At 49.5% G+C, this 21954-nt stretch overlaps 3 protein-coding genes across 3 annotated transcripts in view; 2 read left to right on the top strand and 1 right to left on the bottom strand.

Annotated features, from left to right (window-relative positions):
• Positions 1 to 2828: 2828 nt before the first annotated feature.
• Positions 2829 to 13386, bottom strand: ABCF2 (ATP binding cassette subfamily F member 2). The gene is made up of 15 exons (XM_085049941.1): positions 13247 to 13386; positions 12851 to 13018; positions 10381 to 10593; positions 9277 to 9459; positions 8801 to 8972; positions 8551 to 8646; positions 7334 to 7436; positions 7156 to 7251; positions 6941 to 7060; positions 6314 to 6403; positions 5975 to 6085; positions 5652 to 5714; positions 5063 to 5191; positions 4052 to 4255; positions 2829 to 3431 (listed from the first exon to the last, which is right to left on the bottom strand). The coding sequence occupies exons 2-15, from the start codon at positions 13002 to 13004 to the stop codon at positions 3294 to 3296; spliced, it is 1872 nt and encodes a 623-aa protein (XP_084906067.1). The 5' UTR covers positions 13005 to 13018; positions 13247 to 13386; the 3' UTR covers positions 2829 to 3293.
• Positions 13387 to 13518: 132 nt separating this feature from the next.
• Positions 13519 to 18736, top strand: CHPF2 (chondroitin polymerizing factor 2). Its single transcript, XM_085049940.1, has 4 exons — positions 13519 to 14016; positions 15790 to 16354; positions 16786 to 16968; positions 17250 to 18736. Exons 1-4 carry the CDS (start codon positions 13745 to 13747, stop codon positions 18510 to 18512), a joined length of 2283 nt encoding a protein of 760 aa, XP_084906066.1. The 5' UTR covers positions 13519 to 13744; the 3' UTR covers positions 18513 to 18736.
• Positions 18737 to 18865: 129 nt separating this feature from the next.
• The window catches only part of SMARCD3 (SWI/SNF related BAF chromatin remodeling complex subunit D3), an 85455-nt gene continuing 82366 nt past the window's right edge, over positions 18866 to 21954 (top strand). Inside the window, exon 1 of the mRNA XM_085049945.1 lies at positions 18866 to 21590. The gene's annotated coding sequence lies outside the window, so the exon portion shown is untranslated. The remainder of the gene's footprint in view (positions 21591 to 21954) is intronic.

Raw genomic sequence — 21954 nt, 5'->3', positions numbered from 1 at the left:
TGTGCAGCCCACAGTGTTTCATTGAATTGTTTTATTCTCAGCCTTTCCTCATGGGGAGGCACCTGATCACCTTCCCCTAGTGCAAATAACTCTCACAGTGGCAAGTGGGGTTGGTGCTGCAGACAGGTTCTTGCTGCCAGAAACTGAAACATTAGTGATCAGGCAGGACAGGCTGGAATGGTCAGGTCAGTGCATTTGTGAAGGAGAATGGGCTTGTGAAGATATGTGGCAGTGGGATCCTCTTGAAACAGGAGCCAGGAATGAGGAGCAGGAGACATCACCACCCGTGTTTGGCAAGAGGCCGTGTATTGCCAAGAAGCAGCACAGGGCTCCCCCTGCGAGGGACATTCTCTACCCTCCCTGCAACGGGAGCCGAGTCACCTCGGTCTCAGGTCAGCACACAGCCACTCTCTTGTGCTGAACGAGCTGGGGGCTGTTGTGTCCTTCCCCAGCTGCCACCGTGTTTGTGATGCATTGCTACACAGTGATAAACACACAGCTGCTTTTTCTGAAAGAAAACATTTAGTTGGAAGGGAGCCTGTTGGTGGAGGCAATTGGTCACTCAGCATTAGGCACAGGGAGCCTTTACACAGCAAGGGTAGAGGCTCATCCACTGAGCAGTATACTCAGATTTGAACCCCCAGCTTTGGAGAATTACCATCTGCTTCCCTAGCTGCATGCGCTAGAGGCTGCACACGCTGCTGTGTGCTGGGCTTGACTCATCTTGGTGCTGTTTGTGTGGTGTATGGATCTACTTGCAGCACACACACAAGGGAATCCCACATGCCTGCATCTGCCACTTGTGGCCGTGGCTTTGTTAGAGCCAACCTCACTTTTGGATTGCAGGCAAGAGTGACTGTGCAGGCACTGGGTCACTTCTTTTACAGAAATGACCATCTTAGCACCTAAGGAGCAATTATTGTAATTTATCTGTAGGTTTGCTTTCCTGCAAAACCAGAAAATTCCCAGCTGAAACAGCTTGAAGTGCCACTGCCCCAGCTTGTGGCTGTCTCTGAGATCAGTGCTACAGGATGTGTCTGCCACAGCTGCTTCAGTGCAGCCCAAAAAACTGTCACCACAGAATGAATCAAGGTTAAATCAAGGCTGATAAAGTATGTTTATGGATTCCATTTTACAAGTTCCTGGCCTACTATGACCTCTAGTGCAGCTACAGCTGCTTTTACTTTAAACATCTATCTGTGGTCCTTGCTTATACATCAGAGACATGCCTGCATCCAAGCAGTTCCTCTCTCTTCACAACAGCAGACAGGTAACAGTGCTTCTCTGGGTGCCATGAGCTACAACAAGGCTCTCACTACTGCCCATCATGCTGGTTGTTATCTCAGTGTCCCCAAGCCACTCTCAGGATTTACCATTCCCAAAGAACTCCGTGTAAAATTGTATCCTGCATTTATTACCTCCAGATCTGAAATGGAGTGAAATTAATTGTTGGCAAATCTTTGGTACAGAAAAGCAGCACAGGACAAACAGCTCTAGCCTCAGTCGGGACTCTTTGGCCTCATTATTCTCAGAGCTACTTTACAACCCTTTCCAAATCTCCAACACTTCCTACAGCCTCGAGAGCAGAACAAACAGACATGCATTAATCTATTACTGTTCAGCTTTTGTGACCCATCAGCCTTTTAAGTAATCCCTTCCTTGTGGGTTTTCACTCCCTCGCTCTACCTGGTAACTTCCAAGTCCTCCACTCTGAGATATTCATCCAAGTGACTTTTTACTGCCATCTAGACCGTTCTGCAGAACCAACTTGGAAGCACTGACACTAATTGGCATCATTTCCCAGAAAACATATTTTTCTACTCTCAGATCATTGCTAAAGCCAGTGAAAAACCTGAACGTTCTACTTATCTACTGGAAGCAGCTCCCATGGTGACATTTGTCATACCAATGACATACAGCACTTCCACAGCAGTAACTTGGATGGGCCCTTTGAGATAGAAAAATAAGGAAATACTCTGCTCAAAAAGTCAAAGCCATTCAGTCAGCACCAAAGAATGCACTGCAAGGGAGCACAACTCCTTTGTTTGTCCTGTCCTTCCATTCGCCCAGCAACATGTGCTGCTGGATGAGCTGCTGGGCTACACGAACCTTTCATGTGACTAGTGCTGCCATTCTCAGTGTCAGCAGTAATTAAAACAATGACTCAAGATCAAAAAAAGCTATTTGGCTTGATTTGCTACTTTTCTCTTTAGTATCCTTTAATAATAATTTTTAAAATTTATTTTATTCAAGCTTCTGTGGCTCAGGGTGAGGTTTGAACACCAACTTTTCCAAAAATCTGTTATTAAGGACAAAAATAGAAGCTAAATTTCAGTTGATTACTCTTTAGTTAAACCTGCAAGGAACAAGGAATGAATTAATAGTCCAAAATTCCTACATTACTGAGTCTCATTATTAGACAATTCAAGGCGAAGCAAAAAGCCACACGTGAGCCACTGTGTTGTTGAGAACACACACTGGTGTTCCATAGATTTATGTTCTGTCTTGTACGTTGATCTTCAGAACACTGTCAAGTTGTGTCTGTTATCATCTACAACAGAAGCATCCCTGGCTTGTTGTGACTTGCTGGAAACCCAGCATTCAGTCTGTCTGAGCAGAGGTGTCCCAGGTCTTGGGACCCAGCTCACTGCGCAGTGCCTTCAGAGCTCAGCACTCACCCCTTCATGTCTCTTTTAAGTTCTGGCCACAGCTCTGGTTGTACTGAGGAACTGAACATTCAGCAGAAGGGCTGATCCTCACTCAATGCTCAGCACTTGCTGACTCACCCAGCATACCCCAAACACCACAGCTCACAAAACAAGACAAGATTGTTCTTCTCTCTTTATTGACTGAGGGACTCTCGGGCAGATCTGTTAATTACACTGTTAAATAATAGTTAAAAACAAGCCAAGGCCAGAGGAGTTTGAAGTGTCTAAACTGAAGCAGAAATTGGGAAGGAAGAGGCAGGAGAAGCTGGGCTGGGGTGTCCACTTGTGTATCATGGCAGCTTGGACACCCCAATGGCCACTGCTGTGACCCCAAGCCATTAGATTCCAAGGCCTGGCTCAGATGGGACATTGTCTAAATAAGGAAACAGTTGCCCAAACGTAGCCATATCAGGAGAGAACAGCTCTGTCCAGACACAGAGGTGCAAGGCAAGTCGACGGGAAGCAGTATTGCAGCAATCCTAGAACACAGCCAGAGGGAGCAGCAGTCCCACTCCTGCCGGCGGGCAGACGAGTCGTGTGGCCACCGCCAGCCGTATGGAGAACAGGGGCTGGGGGCTCCTCAGCTCACACATTGTGGGTCCTTTTGGTGAGCTGTGGGTCCTCATCCACCAGCTTTGACTTGAGATGCTCCTTGTAGGCAAGGATGTCCCCTTGCCACTTGGTGATTGTCTGCTTCTCACAGACCCAGATCTCCTGTGCGACCTGAGAGCAAACAACAAGGAGGAAGAGGAGGCAGAGGAGGAGAGGTTTGCAGTACCTTACAGTACAGAATTTTATAATCTTACCAAAATTATACAGTTAACTAAAAACTACTCCTTGAAGTCTGCCAAGAAAAGTTTGATAACTTTCACATTTCAACTACCAAGAAAAATATCTACAGAGAAACATCTTCCCTGGCATTATCCACATAATTTATACAAGACTTTAGAACTGAAAATCCTAGGACTCCTCTGTATTTCTGATTTTGTTCATGGACTAAGATGAAAAGCCTTTCTTGCTAAATTGGGAATTGAAATTGAAACAACTGAACTACATGGATCTAAAACACTGAAAAATAAAATCAGACCTGAACTTGCAGCCAAAGCTATAGCTGACAGATCAGTACTTGACATTTGTGGTGGTTTTTATTTTAAGTACCTAATGTTTTTCTGGGGTAGCTCAGTAATTGTTTAACATGAATACAGTAAGGGAATCTTGTCCAGTGGTTTTTTTTGACTCACTCATCTTTTTGGGATGAGTAAGAGCCAGTCAGCTGAAAATACCCTGTTTTAATTACTAAAAAGTTAGAAAGGTGCTCTGACAAAACTCACAACAGTCCTTACCTGTTGGATGAGTCTGAAGTCATGGCTGACAAGCATCATTCCTCCTTCAAACTCATTGATAGCATCTGCCAGTGCATCTATGGTTTCTATGTCCAGGTGGTTGGTGGGCTCATCCAGGAAGAGCATGTGAGGGTTCTGCCAGGCCAGCCAGGCAAAGCACACACGGCACTTCTGCCCATCAGAGAGGTTCCTGATGGGGCTCACCTGCCCAACACACACATGGCTTGCAGCTCTGCAGTGACCTGACAGCCTGCTACCCTGACTCAAACCACTTGTGTCTCACCTTGGGCTCCCAGCAGCTCCACGATACAAGAGGACGAATGTTCAGTCAGCCTTGTACCTACGCTAAGCTTCTACCACCCACAGAAGAAGGGAATTCCAGGGGCTACTGAAGGACTGCACGCAGCAAAGCCCAGCTTGTGCTGAAGGTGTGTAAGGACTGTTAACTGGTCTGACTGGTATTCACTGACACAAGAATCAAACTCCTCTCAACTTCTGCAGTGACAAATGGGCAAGAACAATGTAAAAATCAATGCTGAACTGCAGCAATGTGGACAACTGTCACACACATGATGTGTCACATACAGGAGCATGTCATGCTTAGACTTCGAGCACCACTGGTGAGCCCACCCTCTTGTCTGAACCAAGTGGACCCCACAAACAGCTGAGAATCTTCTAACACTTTTGCCTGGTATTCATCTCAGAAATGAGAGAGAAGCAAAATAGTTCAAGTTACAATTAAAATGTGCTCATGTCTAGCACTATACCAGAACTTGCCTTCTTTTCACCCAGAAGAGGGGTCACCCCTTCCAACACACACATTGCTGTGATCCAAATAAAGTTCCCATGAGCCATTTTTCACTTTCTCCAATTTCAATGGTAGAGATGGAAAAAGCATTTTGATGCTGCAGTGTGCCACTGCACACTGTCAGATATCAGTAGAGCAACAGAAAATACAGCACCTCTATTCCTCTAATGAACAAAAAGCAAACCTCAATAGCTCATACTCACCTGCTGCTTTCCTGTCAGACCATATCTGCCAATGATTTTCCTCATCTCCTCCTTTTCCTTAATCTCTGGGTAGCATTTCAGCATGTACTCCAGGGGTGAGAGGTCTAAGTCCAACTGCTCTTGCAAGTGCTGACCGAGAAGAAAGGACAGGTTCAGGCTGGGCAGGCCAACCACTTCATGGCCCTAAGCACTCCCCCACTTGCACCCCTCTCGTACCAGGTGAGCAGCAGAACACAAAAGCCAATAATTCCACCCACAGGATAGCTTCTGTGATGAACTATTAGGGAATAATTTCCATTTCAGGAGCAGGAGTGCTGCTTCAGAATAGGAGGCCTGTCCCCCCCGACAAACACAAGGCAACCAACTCTGCCATAGCAGGTGGAAGACTGAACAGGAAGGGCCACAGCCTCTTTGGAGGGTAAGAACATGAGCTGAAGACCATTCCATGGAACAGTTCCTTCCCCCATCTCGACACAAAAAGGCAGCAGCAGGAGAGGCCTTAGAAGCAGAACTAGAGGGGCAAGGTTCCTCATTCCTGACAGCATTTTCCTCAGAATTCCCTGACTCTGGGGGCTGCTGTAGGAAGTACCTGATGGTATCTACCGATCTTCACATGCGAGTGCTTGCGAATCATCCCATCTGTGGGCAGCAGCTAGAAGGGGAAGATAAAATCATTTCACCAGGAAATCTCTCCTCTTGCAGTATGGCAGAAATATAGAATCCAGCCATCTCCACTCTGGCACAGGAGAGACAGCCTGAACTGGTAATATGAGAGAAAAAAACCTATATTGCAACAAGACCATAGGATTTCTGTGGCCTGACTGGGGTCCTTTAGCAAGTAAGTGCAGCTTTTGTTGAAAGCTATCCCAAAAGTAAAGGTCCAGAGCAGGGTAGACAATGTACGGAGCAAACCTCTCCTGTGAGCAGTTTCAGCAGTGTTGACTTTCCGGCTCCATTGGGTCCAACAAGAGCTACACGAGTATCCAGGTCAATCCCAAACTCCAGGTTATTATAGATCCATGGCTGCAAATCACAAAAACCATGAAACATTATGCCTTTTTAGTACTCTCCAGAACCTCCCCACTGTACTTGTAATGCTCTGTCCCCAGCAGGCCCAGCATTAGCACAGCCAAGAACTTTGCTCCACTAGTCATATGCTGCAGCCTCATCAGGAAGCTCAGCCAAAAGCCTCCCACTCCCAAACAAGGCAGGAATACAAGTGATCTCTGTATGCAATACTCCCATACTCACCCCATCCTTAGTGTATCTGAAGCTGACATTCTGCACCATGATGACAGGCGGGGGAATTTTCCCACAGGGCGGAAAGTAGAATGACAAAGTCTGTTAACACAGAATATCCACCCGTGAGACCCCGGAACACGAGACAGCCTGGTCATTCTGGTATAACCATGCCTCACTCCTAACATCAGCTGTAACATGCACCAGACCATGACTTTTTACAAAGCAACTCCCTCAGATTTATTCTGATGACCTGCTTGCAAGATCATCTGCTGGCTAATGAATCCCTATTTCTTTCGCTTTGAAGCAAATGTGGGTTTGTACTTTTTAAAAAAGTAGAAGCCGCACTGAGCACCCTCTCCTATCTCCTACGAGCCCTAGGCATTCCTTTCTGATTTCTGTATCTGCAATACAGCCTTATTGATATGACAACTCCACTTCCCTCCCCTAGAAAATTCCTCCTCCTCACTCTTCAGCATTACTTCATGCTGAGTACAGGGATCCTTGGCATCAGGAAGGGTATCTCTTTCTTGCTACCAGCTCTGTCAGTCACTCCTGCTGTCTGCTAAAGACCCTTCTACTCCTATAGTCCATGTTTCAAATACAGATCTCCAGATGCGATCCCATGTTTGATCCTACCTTATCATTCACAACTCTCTCTGTCAAGCCAGAAGCCATCATTTTTTGCAGGGTCTTCTCCTTGCTCTGAGCTTGCCTGGCCAGCTTCGCACTTCCATGGCCAAATCGTGCAATGTAATTCTGCAACAAAATAATTAGCCAAAAGCCACAATGTCAAGGTTGATGTGGTACAGGGATACCCACCTAAAAGGGTAGGGGTTCATGCAGCTAGGTACCTTCATATGGGCAATCTGATCTTGCTCCCAGTGGAATCGCTTCATTTGATTTTCTTCTAGCTCCAAGCGAGTCTTTACATACTGATCATAATTTCCCTGGAAAGAGAGGATAGAACATCACACGTGCCCAGAGAACAGCTTCTGTTTCTCTTGGTCACATGGGGCACTGTTTACTCACCGTGTAGTACTTGAGTTTGCGGTTGTGCATGTGGATGATGTTGGTGCAGACACCATTCAGGAAGTCCTGGGAGTGGGATATCAGCACAAGGATCCGCTTGAACCTGTGGCACCATGTAAGTTATTAGAGACTAAACTAGGAAAAAAAATCCTGTTTGTTGGCTCTATGGTGACAAAGGCTTTATATGCATTAGATTTCTCTTGCTTACAATCTGATTAAGAACAAAAAGGTCACACCCTGGGAGATGCTCTGGGAAATCAGCAGTAAAGCAGCTACAACCAACTGCAGTGAGTAAATCCTGCCAACAGTTTTCACTGTAGTAAAATACCCTGCACCATTGGATAGTCTTTGCCTGTTGCCACAAAAAGTGCAAAGCTGGCTGCCTATGTGGCAGGTGACTTGTGCCACTGATGCAGCTGACTCCACTGACATCACATTTCTAAGAAGTTTCAACCTCTGCTGCTTACATTCCCTCAGTATAAACTCCCCTCCGTTAGGCACACTGCATCTGGCTCCGCTCCAAATCTGTACAATGAGGGGTTAAAGCCTCCCCAAAAGAGGTTCAAAGTTCTTTTCTAAAGCCTCTGACTTCCAAAGCAAGGATGCAAAAGGTTCAACTGACAAAGCTGATGGACAAACCTTGCAAAGGCAAAGCCCTTCTCACAATACAGTTCTTTTAATGCACACCCTAGATAACCTGAGCTTACTTACTATTCCTAGGCTTTGTACCTTACACCTTAACATTTTACATTTGTTATGGAAACTAGTCACCTCACACACTAGCAAAAGATGAAACCAACATACTCAGATACTACAGTTCTGTGAAAACAGAGAAATGGTGGGCAGAAAGATGAGCTGAGAGCCAGGTCTGGAAAGCTCACTCTACTGGTACAGTACACGATGCTGGTGCACAGGCTGCCAAGGCCTGCTCCTGGGTTTCAAGGAAGCACTTTTAACCTGGGAGTACAAACCAGCATTTCTGATTTCTTCAGTGCCAGGGAGACAGAAGATTGTCTAGGATTCTTTACCCTTGCATCAAGATTCTCATGTAGCAGCAAGCGGAAGGTGTCGCTGGTACTGCAACACAGTCATGAACTCACAAGAGCTATACAGTTACTCCTGCACAACTTGCTTACATGCTGACAAGATGTCCATGCTCACATGCTGACAAGCAGAAAAGCACAACCCACAGAAGCAGCAAACTCCGCCATGCTTACGTTTTCAGCTCTTCCTCCAACCACACACAGGCATCCAGGTCAAGGTGGTTTGTGGGCTCATCAAGCAGCAGCATGAAAGGCCGAATGAAGAGTGCTCTGCAAGGACAGGGGAGATGACAGCACAGGGTAAGTGCAGGTAACCCAAAGCCTCTCAACTCTGCCCTGAGTTCTCAGAACCATTTCTGTGGCTCTGCAGAGTCAGGAGCAGGCAGGCTTTCCCACAAGAGGCGGGAAGCACTATTCCACCCACCTGGCAAGAGCCACCCTCATTCGCCAGCCACCACTAAAGTCCTTCAGCTTCTTCCTCTGCATGGCTGGTGTGAACCCCAAGCCGTGAAGGATACGTGAGGCCCGTGCTTCTGCCTTGTCAGCATCCAGCTCCTCCAGACGTTCATACAACTCCAAGAGTTTTTCACATTCCGCTGAAAGAGAGCCTGCCAGTCAGCACCTCTGCCTATGAAGGGCTCTGAGCTGCACTGCTTCACAACTGGGAAACAAACCCTCTGCTTTCCCCCTATTTAGCCCCCTCCACATCCAAGCCTGAGACATATCTTAAGATGCTGCATGGAATAAGTCGTCCAGAGAAGTGCCATCTGTGCCCGTTAGTACAGGGCAGCTGGGGGAAATAGGTACCACAACATGTGAAAGCTCCGCAAAGGAACCCAAATTTTCTTTGGTAGGGAAGGAAATGGAGGAAATGTTCCTTGGGACTCCGAGAAGCCTTACCATCTTCATGAGCTAAACGTTCAGCCTCTCGCTCCAGCATGGCCCTCTCTGTATCCACCTCCATCACACACTGCAGAGGGGTCTTGTCACTGGGAGGCATCTCTCGGGTCAGGTGATAAATGTCAATGTGCTCTGGGATGGGCACTTCTCGCTTCCCAATAGCTGACAAAAGCATGGATTTCCCTGTGTGCATATAATCACAATTAATTGCTGGATTCAGTGAGATACAATGTCACAGTGAAACAGATGAGAAACACTCAGATCCAAGTGATTCTTTCCCTTTCCTACCTCAGAAAGTCCTGGGGAATTTTTTTCCCCAATAGGCCAGAAGAACTGAAGGCACAACAGAGCCCAGTGCCTCACAAGGACAGGCTGCCCTCCTAGCTAAGGCTCACCACTGCAAGGACAGGACTGAGATATGAAGAAGCTTTTTGGAAACCACTGCACTTCAGCCCTTGCCCAGATCTAGGGAACTTTATCTTTGTTGTACTTTCTGCTGTCTAACCAGGATGCCAGTTGTTATCAGGATCCCAGATTCCAAAAACTTCTACTATAGAGGTAAGTAATACACTCATTCATAAACACCCTGGGTTTTCCTGAAAGTTAAACCAGATGGTCACTCCTACTTGCACCTCTTCAATCACACCCATATTCTGCATCTCTCAATGTAGTGTCACCTTCTCCAAGAACTGTACAGTTGTTTTCCCAGTAAGGCCAAACCACACACTTTCTACTTCTCCATACAGTACAAGTTCTTTGACCAATACCATCAGCATTGGGTTTAATGGCACTACTAAGCAAATTGGGCAAACAGGAATCAGGCAGATTAACAGATCCCAGACATCTCACCCAACTCTTGACAGAAACAAGATCAAAAGCACAGTTCAAATCTAAAATGCAATCTCAGACTTCTATCAGCAATCCCACAAATTCCCTGTCCTGGGTGGAGAGATGGGAGAACAGAAACTTCTGTGTCTCAGCCACGTCTGTCTAACAGCCCTCCTTCTGGTTTCCAGCATTTCCCACCTGCACCTGCCCAGCTTCTCAGCAGCGTGACACTTTTACCAAGCTCCAGGGAGCCATGTCACTTCCCCCACAGCTTACCAATCCCATTGAGTCCAATCAGGCCATAGCGTCTCCCAGAGTTCAGCTCCAGTTTGGTGTCACTCAGCAGCTCCTGGCCATGGAAGGTCAGTGAGAGGTTGATGATATGCACATCAGTGCTGTTGGGGTGGGAGGCCAGCACTCCTGTCACGGCTCGGGCAGCAGCTTTCTTTAACTCAAAGTCCTCCAGCTCCTTTGTAAGAGCATCCACCTCTATATGTAGAGAAGACCAGAAGTGTTACTGATTTACAAACACAAGGAAAGCCATAAGCCCCTGTACCAAAAGGCACAGCATCACAAAAACAACTTGCAGGTCCCCATTTCTACAGAATAGCTGAGGAGACCCACATGCTATGACACTCAGCTTTTCAGCTTAGCAGGTGGATATATATGGTCTAGCACCAACTTCCACCAGCTAAATATCTAAATATCATCTACATAAAACAGGACCATCAGAACTAAGTGGGCAGCCAGAGCAGCAAGGCAGTTTTCTGAATGTGATGGGACTAACCCCACCCTGCAGGAAGAACTAGGGTAAGAAGAGAACTTACAAAGTATTGCCCGCAAGCTTAAAGAAAGGGTTGGCAAGAAAAAGAATTGACTAGAAAATAAATGAAGGGAAAGGTGAGAATAGAGAAGAAGCAGCAGCATTGGAACAGTCCCTACTAATTTTCTGAGAAGTTACTATGTCCACCTGCATGTCCCCCTCTTCCTTTCCTCCTACAGTACAAGCATATCATAGAATCACAGAATCCTAGAATGGTTTGGGTTACATCTTCTAGAGCATCCAATTCCAAGCCCTCTGCCATGGTCAGGGACGCCTTCCACTAGACCAAGTTGCTCCAAGCCCTGTCCAATCTGGCCTTGGACACTTCTAGAAATGGGGCAGCCACAGCTTCTCAGGACAGCCTGTGCCCAGAGCCTCACCACCCTCTTTCCTGTCATGCTGACCTTCTGTCATGCTGACCTTCTGTCACAGGCCAGCTTTACTCCTCAGTGAGAGATGCTGCCCTTTGAAGCAGCCAATGGCACTGGGGATCTTGGCAGGCAGACCCAATTTCAGATTGTGCCAGTGCAGAATGGCACCCTGCTTGTCAGCATCCAGCACTCCTGGCAAAATCACTCACTCGGTAAAATCACTATTAACACTATGGCAAATGTGCCTTAGCCAAGGAGCAAAAATATGTCACTGGCACTGATACAGGACCTCTTTGGGCAGTGCCACAGAGCAGTGACACCAAGGAACGAAAGAGGTGAGCAAAAATGGGCAAGGGAGTTTTACCCCCTGACGTGTAAATAGCTCAATAAGAAACATGCAAGTATTGACCCCTGCAAAATCACATGATCTCCTGAGCCGGAAGGGACCCCCAAGGATCATCGAACCCAACCCCTGGCCCTGTAGAGACACCCCACCAATCCCACCCTGTGCCTGAGTGCAGTCCCAAGGCTCCTGGAGCTCTGGCAGCCCCAGGCTGTGCCCATTCCCTGGGGAGCCTGTTCAGCGCCAGCACCCTGTGCAAGAACCTTTCCGATCCCCAGCCGGACCCCCGGCAGCCTCCGCCGCTCCGCCCACCCACAGGGCCGCACCAATAGGGAGGCGGAATGCAAATGAGCCGCGGCAGAGCCCGGCGATTGGCCAGCTCCGGCCGGAGTCCCCCCGCGGCGGCAGCCCCGCAGCCCGCCAGCCGCAGCGCACCGCGCGCTCGGCACCCCGGCCGCGGACGGACCGGCCGGACCCTGCGGCTCCGCGCCGCGCACCGACCGCCTCCTGGCACAGCGCACCGCGGGCTGAGCCTGGAAGAACCTTGTGGGCTGCCAGGTGAGGCGAAGGAAGGCCCAAAAATAGACCCTCCCTCTGTAAGCGTTACCTGCCTATTCCCTTTAGGATGAACTGTGGCAAAGTCTCTCTCGTTAACAGGCACAAAACCTCTTCTAGAGGCAGGCTCTTAGTTTCTGCAAACCAGCTACGTCTCAGAGAAACAGGTGAGCAGAGAGTCAGAGCAATAGCAGTAAGAAAAGAATGAATTCAGACGCTACAGTGGTTTCTGCAGCAGCAAAGAAAACTCCAAACAAAACAAAAACCAAAAAAAACCCAAACACGTCTGTGCATCAAGCAGTAGAAGATCGGGACAGTGTCTGAGAGAGGCAAAACACCATCAGCCCGCTCCATCTTCACATTGCCATGCCTCAAGCGAGGGCCACGGGCATCCTTCACACGTACGGCCCACGCGGAGCCCCGAGGGGCTGCGGCTGTCCTCCCGCCTCAGGGCGGAGCGGTCCCGACGGCAGCTGCTGCAGCAGCCCGGTTCCGCGCAGCCCGTACCCGACGCGTTTCATCGGAAGAATACCAATGTCGCGGTTCAGCCACCCGGGACACAGTCATGCGCGCACGGTCCCGCCGGGAACGGCCCCGGCCGGGGTCCCCGCCCTGAGACACGCGCGGCAGACACGGGACTGGCCACCCTCTCACCTGGCAGCGCCGTCCCGTTGGCCTCCGGGGGCCGGACTTCCTGCGGCTCCGTCCCGGCATCGCCGTTCTCGTCGGGAACCCGGCGCGGCCGCTGCCGGGCCTTGGCCGCCTCCTTCTTCTTGGCTGCCTTCTTCTTGGCCAGGTCGGAGGGCATGGCGCGGGTGGGAGCTACGCCGGAGGGGGCGACAGGCGCCGTTAGGCCGCGCCGACCCGGCCCGCCCCGGGTCGCCCCGCCTCTGTTCCCCGCCCCAGCGACCCCGCGGGCCGTCCGCCCCGGCCCGCAGCACAGGGCGCCGCCGGCTCCTGCCGAGAGTTCCCGCCCGCCCGCCGGGCTGCCCGCGCCGCGCTGCCCGTCCCGGCCCGATCCCCCTCCCGGCTCCCCAGGCCCGCCCGTACCGGCCGCTCGCGCTTTCCTTCTGTCGCAACAGCCCTGCCGCGACCGCGTGCGCGCGCCCCGCCCCTTCGGCGCGCTGGCCAATCGCAGCGCTGACCGTCACTGCGCCGGGCGGCGCGCGGCCCTGGGGAGCGCAGTCCGCACGGCCGCCGCGCCTCCCGGCATGCTGCGCGCCGGTCCGGCACCGCCCCCGGAGGTACCATAGAGGCGCCGGCGTCCCTGGCCAGAGCGGTCGCCAGGCACCATCGAGAGGAGGGCGGAAGCGGAAGCGCGCGGGGCGATGCGGCAGGTGAGGTGGCAGCGGCGGAGCGCGGCCGGGCCAGAGCCGCCGTTCCCTTCGCCCCCAGCCCGGAGCTCCGGCCTGCCCTCCGCCCTGTCACCGGCCTGCGGGCGGCAGAGCCCGGGAGTCGCCGTCCGGCAGGACCGCCGCCGTCCGAGTGCCCCGCGCCCGCCATGTCCTGCGGCCGCCCGGTGAGCTCGGCCCGGCCGTAGCTGCCGCGATGCGCCTGGGCGCGGTGCTGAGCGCGCTGCGGCCCGCCCTGCCTCTCCTGCTCGGGCTGTCCCTGGGCTGCAGCCTGAGCCTCCTGCGCGCCTCCTGGAGCCACAGCGCGGCTGAGGAACGTTGCCTGGCACCGGGCCGTCCCGCGCCGCCCGTGCCCGGGGCTCCGCCCGAGGCAGCGGAGGGCAGGCCGGGCCCGGGCCACGAGGACTTCAGGCCCCGGATTGTGCCGTACTACAGGGACCCGAACAAGCCTTACAAAAAAGTGCTCAGGTAAGTTATGTTTTTTTTGGCCTGGCTTTCCTTCAAGCAAAATATTCTCGTGTGAAGTTCTAAATTTCCGTGTGAGCGAACAGGTGCGAGGTAGAAGTTGCTGTTTGAAATAATTTGTGTGGTGACAGCGTGGTGCACCAAGGCAACGAACAAGATTGTTACGTTAAGGGGTGCGAGGGACGTGTTCAGGAAGTTAACCTGAATGGAAAAAAAAGACAGCAAAATTGCCCAAGAAGACTGAGAATATTTCTTCTCAGTACACGGAGGGTGATTCTGCCCCACTCAGGTGAGACCCCAGCTGCAGTGCTGCATTCAGCCCTGCAGTCCCCAGCACAGCAAGGAGATCAACTTATTAGAGTGAGTCCAGAGGAGGCCACCGAGATGATTAGAGAGATGGAGGAAAGACTGAGAGAATTTGAATTGTTCAGTTTGGAGAAAAAAAGCTTCACAGTGATGTAGTTGCAGCCTTACAGTACCTGAAAGAGAACAGCCAAGAAAGAAAGAGAGAGACTGTTTTTGAGGACATGGAGTGACAGGACAAGGGGGAATGACTTCAAACTGAAAGGGGGTAGGTTTGGATTAGATATTAGAAAGAAATTCTTTCCTGTGAGGATGGCAAGGCACTGGTACAGGTTATCCAGAGAGGCTGTGGCTGCCCTTGGATCCCTGCAAGTGATCCAGGCTGGATGTGGCTTGGAGCGACATGATCTAGTGGAAGGTGTCTCTGCCCATGGCAGGGTGTTGGAACTAGATGATGTTAAAGGGTCCCTTCTGCCCCAGACCATTCTGGGATTCTTTTGTTACTCATGTTTAACAGAACATGTTAAATTATTCTTCAAAACTTTTTTTTTAACTGGTCTACTCTGCATTAGAAAAATTTTGATCAATTAATAGTAGTGTATGTTAAGGAAATTTTCCTGCCTGACCATCCAGGAGCCACTCTGGCATCGCACTGGCACTGCCCTAGGCTGTCACTGCTGGGACTGAGAGTCCTTTCCAGCTACAGCTCTGGTGACCCAGCAGGTGCCTTGCTCAGCTCCTCCCACACATCACGCTCATACTGTCAGACACATTCTCTTGGCCCCAGGTTTCCTGCAGCAGAGTTCCTTTGGTTTCTATAAGTATTTCAGTTGTGGTGCAGCAACTTCATAACAGCTCAGGATGGTGCCTCTGCAGAGGGACCCTAAACAAAGGGACCCCTGGACTTTTGCACTCTCACAGTTTCTGCATGCTCTCTTCATATGCTTCCTCATGTACCTCTTGGTCCAATGGTGGTTTTTGGTCTGGAGTACTCTCATTGTTCACTGGGTCCTGCAGGGCTTTGTGCTCTTTATAAGGCCAAAGGCCACCACCCATTGCTGGCTCATGGCCCGGGGCTTCAGTGATCTCCCAGCACCCAGGGCCCCATGTGCAGCTGGTGCAGCCCAGCACACCTCAGCCACCAGCACTAGGGACTCGTCAACAGTCCTGCCTGTGTTTTTATTGAGTATACCTGCTAAGCTGCAAGTGGTTAGCTCTGTGGTATTTTAATTGCATTGGCACAGTTTTCTAGCTCAGATAGATAATGTGAGGTTGTAGCTGCCTTGAAGGAAGCAAGTGTTTTTACAAAATGGGATTTTCACTAGTTAGTCTTCTCTTAAAGCTCTATGATTAGGCTTGACTGTTTCACCCTGGGTAGATTCCAGCAGTTAAAGACTTATCCCAAGTTACTATAATTCTTTGAATTTTTTCTCCTCTAGCTGTTTGTCATGTAGGTATGTACTTCTTTTACAGAACTCGCTACATCCAGACAGAATTGGGATTCCATGAGAGACTCTTTGTGGCTGTGCTGACCTCCAAGGCCACGCTGAACACATTGGCAGTGGCAGTGAACAAGACAGTGGCCCACCACTTCCCACGCCTGCTGTACTTCACCGGGCTGCGCAGTGCCAAAGTGCCTCATGGCATGGTGCTGGTGGCCCACGGCGACGAGCGGCCCATTTGGCTCATGTATGAGACCATGAACTATATCCATCAACATTTTGGTTCTGACTATGACTGGTTCTACATCATGCAGGATGACACCTATGCCCAGGCTGAACAGGTCAAGGCTCTGGTGACACACCTGAGTATTAACCAAGATGTGTACCTGGGGCGAGCAGAGGAGTTCATCGGGGGAGATGAGCAGGCCCGTTACTGTCACGGGGGCTTTGGCTACCTGCTGTCCCGTAGCCTGTTGCTTAAGCTCCATCCACACCTGGATAGCTGTCGCAATGAGATCCTCAGTGTGCGCCCAGATGAGTGGCTGGGCCGTTGCATCATTGATTTCCTTGGCATCACTTGTGTTTCCCAGCTCCAGGTACTACCTCCCTGCTCAGGTTTTGTCTTTGCTGAGCCTGACAGAGCCCATGCTCTTACTCATTTTCTACTCTGTTTTTATGAGCTGCTGCTGTGAGTTGCAGAGGAAGAAAGGGCTGTGTGCTATGGCCCTTGTGGGGCAGGGGGCAGAATCACAGCTGGGATGTTGATGGAGAGAGCACCCACAGGATTTAATTTTTCAGCCTACTAGCAGGGGCTGACTCACAGGGTTTTGAAGGTAGGATAAAGGGTGTTTTGGTACCAGGAAGCAAGTGGGCATGCAGTGCAGGGTGGGAGGGACAACTTACCCTTTTTTTTTTCTGTGTACTACAGTCAGTAAGGAAAGAGGGGCAGATGTGTGTTTGGGGTGAGGAAAAGCTGCTCTGTGAACTCGAGTGCCACACCAGCTTTTCTGGCTTTTGTCTGCTTCAGGGCCAGCATTATCACACTTATGAACTGGCCAAGAATACTGAACCGGAGAAAGAGGAAGAAGAGGAGTTCCAAGCAGCTCTTGCAGTGCACCCTGTTTCTGACATGACCCTGATGTACCGGCTACACAAGCAGTTCAGCAGGATCCAGCTGGATAGAGTCTATCAGGAGATCCAGGACCTCCAGGTATGTGGTGAGGGATATCTACAAAAACTCCTTGACCAGATTTCCTTCATTTTCATTGCACTGGAGGAAGATCATTGCTTCTGTTTGTGGGTAACTGTCAGTCAGACACAGGCTACAGTCCCTTGTCTCAGAAACAGCACTTGTGATACCACGTTACCCAAAACTGCTGGTGTGACACTACCCATGTACAGTTGTAGGTGGTGAGGTGGGCCTGGGGAGGAGCTGGCCTGGACCCCTTTAAGAACATGGTGAGGACCAGTTTGTACTTTTTCTTTGCACAGATGCAGATCAGGAACCTGACAGCACTGACACCTGCAGGTGAGGCAGGTGTGACCTGGCCTGTGGGCATTAACGCCCCATTCCTTCCAAAGTCCCGATTTGAGGTGATCAGCTGGGACTACTTCACCGAACAGCACCTCTTCTCCTGTCCAGATGGCTCCCCAAAGTGTGAGCTCTCTGGAGCCAGTAAGGCAGATGTCAGTGAAATCATCGAGTCTGCAGTTGAGCAGCTGAACCATCGCTATCAGCCCCTGCTCCGCTTCAGCAAGCGGCAGCTGCTCAATGGCTACCGGCGCTTCGACCCCACGCGGGGCATGGAGTACACGCTGGACCTGCTCCTGGAAGCTGCCACCCAGAAAGGTCACAGTCATGTTCTGGCCAAGCGAGTGAGCTTGGTGCGGCCCTTAAGTAAGGTGGAAATTATTCCCATGCCATATGTCACAGAGGCCACACGGGTGCAACTGGTGCTTCCCTTGACAGTGCAGGACCTGGATTTTGTGGCAAACTTCCTGGATATGTTTGCTATGAACACACTGGACACGCATGATAATGCCTTGCTGACTTTGCTTTTTATCTACCATCCCTATGATGCCCAGCGAGTTGGCCAGGTGGATGTTTTTGCTGGAGTCAAAGCCATGGTAGGAGAGCTAGAGAAACGCTATGCAGAAGTTAAAATCCCGTGGATTAGTGTTAAAACAGAGGTGCCATCACAAGTGAAGCTCATGGATATAGTCTCAAAGAAGCACCCTGTGGATACACTGTTCTTCTTGGCTAGTGTCTGGACAGAAATCAACATGGAGTTTCTGAACCGCTGCCGCATGAATACCATCAGCAATTGGCAGGTCTTTTTCCCTGTGCATTTCCAGGAGTTCAACCCCGCACTGGTGTACCGTGGTGAGCAGACAGCATCTTCTAACACTGACTTCCTGAGAGATGGGCATTTTGACAGACATTCCTTTGCTGAGGCCTGCTTTTACAATTCTGACTATATGACAGCACGTACCAAGCTCGCAGCCGATATCCTGGACCGAGATGAGGTGCTGGAGAGCATGGAGGTATTTGATGTCTTCCTCCACTATTCTGGCCTGCACCTGTTCAGGGCTGTGGAGCCGGGGCTGGTGCAGAAATACACACTGAGAAGCTGCAATCCCCGGCTCAGTGAGGAGCTGTACCACCGCTGTGTGCTCAGTAACTTGGAAGGACTTGCATCCCGCTCACATTTAGCCATGGCCCTCTTTGAGCAGGAGCAGGCCAACAGCACTTGAGAGATGAGAAACATCAAGAGCTTCTCAGCACCTTAACACTTGGCACTTTCCATCCCCTTCCCAGTCTTGCCATGGGTGAAGGGTGTGTGAGGTCAAGGGAGAAGGAAGACTTTCCCAGACCCAATCTGAGGCACGTGGGCTATGGAGTGAGGCTGTTTCAGTGGAAGGGGGTTGGTTGTTTTTGGTGGTTTTTTTTAAAATAAATTTAATTTTCTTTCCAGGCAGACTAACGTGGTCACTTGTAAACTTTGCAGCCTCTGAGGATCAGTTTGTGCTTTTTCTTTGCACAGATGCAGATCAGGATCCTCCCTGGGATGAAGGAGGTAAACAAGTGGTAGAGTCGACCTTACTTAAAGATATGCAGTTCTGCTGAGCAGTGCAGGGAGAGAGTATGTGCACTTGGACAAAGTTACCTTGACTGTGCTATGCTCAGGGCTGTTGTTGCACGCTCCTGTGTGTTTGTGCATTCACTTTTCAAGAGGCATAAACACAGCTTGTCTGGTTTAGCTGGACAAAGCTATTCAACCACTTTCACTTTGCTGGTTTTGTCTCTTCCATAGCTGAGGAGTGGTGTTCGGTTAAATATCTTGGGGGTGGAGATTCCTTAGTCCCTCCTGGCAGCATGTTCTGGTGGATAGTAACTTTTACAGTTTAAAACTTTTCTCCTGTTTAAATGAAATTTCTTGCATTTCAGTTTGTGCCCATTGCTTCTCACAGCATCACTGGACACCACTGAGCAGCAGCTGTTTGCATCTTCCTTACACTCTCCCATTACTGACACACACAGAGATGAGACTGTGCTGAGCCTGTTCTCCAGATGAAATAGTCTCAGCTCTTCCAGTCTTTCGTTAGGACAAACGCTCCCATTACGTAACATTTCCACATGCATTTGCTGGACTAACTTCAGTATGTCCATGTCTGTCTTGTACTGGGAAGCCCAGACTAGACACAGCACTCTAGGCATGTCTGACTTGAGCTGTGGAGACAGATTATTGTCCTTGACCTGCTGGTCACAGTTCTCCTGCTGCAGTCCAGAATGCTTTTGGTCACCTTTGCTCCAAGAGAGTGCTGCTGGCTTTTGTTTAGCTTGGTATCCATCAGGACCCCACTAATACTTTTACTTTTTCAGCTTTCCAGCATCATCTTTCCAGCCAACATCCCAGAAATTAAAGCCCAAAATCCTCATGTGAACTTGTGTGATGAGCCAGCAAGTGTGACTGACCCTGTTCATCGCTGCAGGGACATTGCTGAAGAAGAGAGGTTGTGTTTGCTGCACTCATCTCATGAGGTGTACAAGGTGAAGGTCTGGTGTTTGCATCACAAGAGACCCTGAAAAATTAGAAAAGCTTAAAGGAAGTATGTGAAGTCAGAAACATTGGTTTAAATTGGATAGAAATCTCAGATTTGCTTATTTAACAAGTAAGGCATGTCTCAGTTACATTTACATGGGAAGAAAATCGGTATCTGTGTGCCTTGTGGGGATGTTTGTTGCTAAGCATACATACACAGAATGAGGACAAGGACAGCTACCTGGGAAACCATTTATTATTATGAGGGTTATTTTGCATAGGGAGGTCCCGATCCATTATGATCCAAGTAGGAAAGAGACTTGGACTGTGTAGGGTGCAATTTAAGATGTGATGTGTTGGAGCTAATACCATAGAATAGCGTACATCCTCTCATATCCTTTAGGTGTGGGGAACCCCAAGTGGGCCTCTGATTCACACCCAGCATGCCCTGCAGACCCCACCTGGAGTTTCAGTTCTCCCTTTTTGGCCATTAGAGCCATTTTAAGAGTGCAAGAAAACAACTCTGTTCATTGTTCTTGCTGTCAGACAGAAAAGATGTTTACATGAGAATTTCTTGCCTCACTGTTAGACAAAGGCCAGGCCACATGAATGGCAGAATGGCTGGGTGTGACCAAGATCTGATGAGCTGGCTGAGTCTGTCTGGTGGGCAAGGGATTTGTGCAGCAAACCTGAGCCTGACTGTTCCCTGTGAGCAGCACAGGCCTGTGCACCCTTGGGTTAACATCATCTCCTTGGGACGTAGCAACTGCCAGGTGGGATCACATGCCATGGCAGAGATGGACAGAGCGAGAACTCAGATGCTGCTCACCTTGGGGATGATGTGCTTATCTTGAATACAAAGATGAAAGATAACATCCTGGTGTCAGAGAGGATGCAGAGCTTGTAATTGCAGGTTTCAGTATCGTGTAATATGCAAGGAGAATTCACTGGATTACTGTTCTCCATAACACATCTGGAAGCACTGTCAGTGGACACTGGGTGCTGTAAGAAGCTACACAGGCAAAGCAAGCAGTAGATCTACTGCACAGGGACACGGTGGGTGCCATGCCACCGAGGTGAGCATTAACCTGGGAGAGATACAGGAGTTGGCTGTCAGGAGTTGCTGTGACTGGGAGCTGTAGGTGATGTGACCAGGGGTGTCTGGGGTGTAAAACAAATTGCTAAAGGAAAGGGTTTGAAATTACATAGGGCAAGCAAGAATCATTAATGAGTCCTCATTAGAGAAGAAAGAGAATCACGGGAAACAGAATAGTAAGATTTGATGGATGTAACCCAAAAGCCAGGAATGTTGTTGCCAACTTGTTGGGAAGTCCCTGCCTGTGTCAGGGCGTGTCAGATGATAATGCAACCGTCCACAGAATTTAAAATTCTTAAGACCATCTTGTACCTTGGGAGAAACCTGAGGGAAACTGGAAGCTGATTCTTCTATTTTTTAAAATCCAGCTCTGTGGGAAAGTAAAGGAAATACTGCCAGCAAACTGCCCAATCATAAGCTGGGGATTCTCATTTTTACCTGAGAGATGGTTTTCCAGCCAGTGTTGTTTGACACTTGATTATTTGGAAGCAAATATAAGATCTCTACAAATAAAATTGGCAGATTATGTAAAAAATGCAAAAAAGTCGTGAAGAGAAGATAGTAGTGGAGAAGAGTGTGTAGCAGAGTAAGGCTCTTCACATAGGTTATTGTCTTAAAACAGTCAAATGCAAACTTACGTGCTTGGGAAGATGGTGTATCACTCCTCCAGAAGGACTGCATGTGACCAAAAAGGTACGTCTGTACAGAAATTGACTGTATTAAAGTGCAAGTAGCTTCATTTTTCTTGGACCCACTATTTTAAACACTAAAATCCAGGTGCTGTCCCAGCCCTGTTTAAGACATGATATAACAGATCTTCACAGGTAGACCATGTGGGGGAAACAAGCTCTTGACGTGAGACAGCAAGAGGGCCCTGGTAGCACAGCACGCAGCCTATTTTTTAAGGCTTATAGGGAACAGAGAAAACAAAAACAATGTTTGAGATTCACAGAACTTACCTGAAGATTGTGAAAAGTGTTTTACAATGTGAGATGCAGAACTCTTGTAGTGATAGGACAAGGGGTAATGGCTTTAAACTGGGTTTAATGGTGTTAAA

This window comes from Lichenostomus cassidix, chromosome 2 (genome assembly GCF_008360975.1).
Source record: "Lichenostomus cassidix isolate B80296 chromosome 2, HeHo_3.0, whole genome shotgun sequence".
NCBI lineage: Eukaryota > Metazoa > Chordata > Aves > Passeriformes > Meliphagidae > Lichenostomus > Lichenostomus cassidix.
The sequence above is the reverse complement of the archived record's forward strand: the minus strand, read 5'-3'. Positions and strand labels throughout refer to the sequence as shown.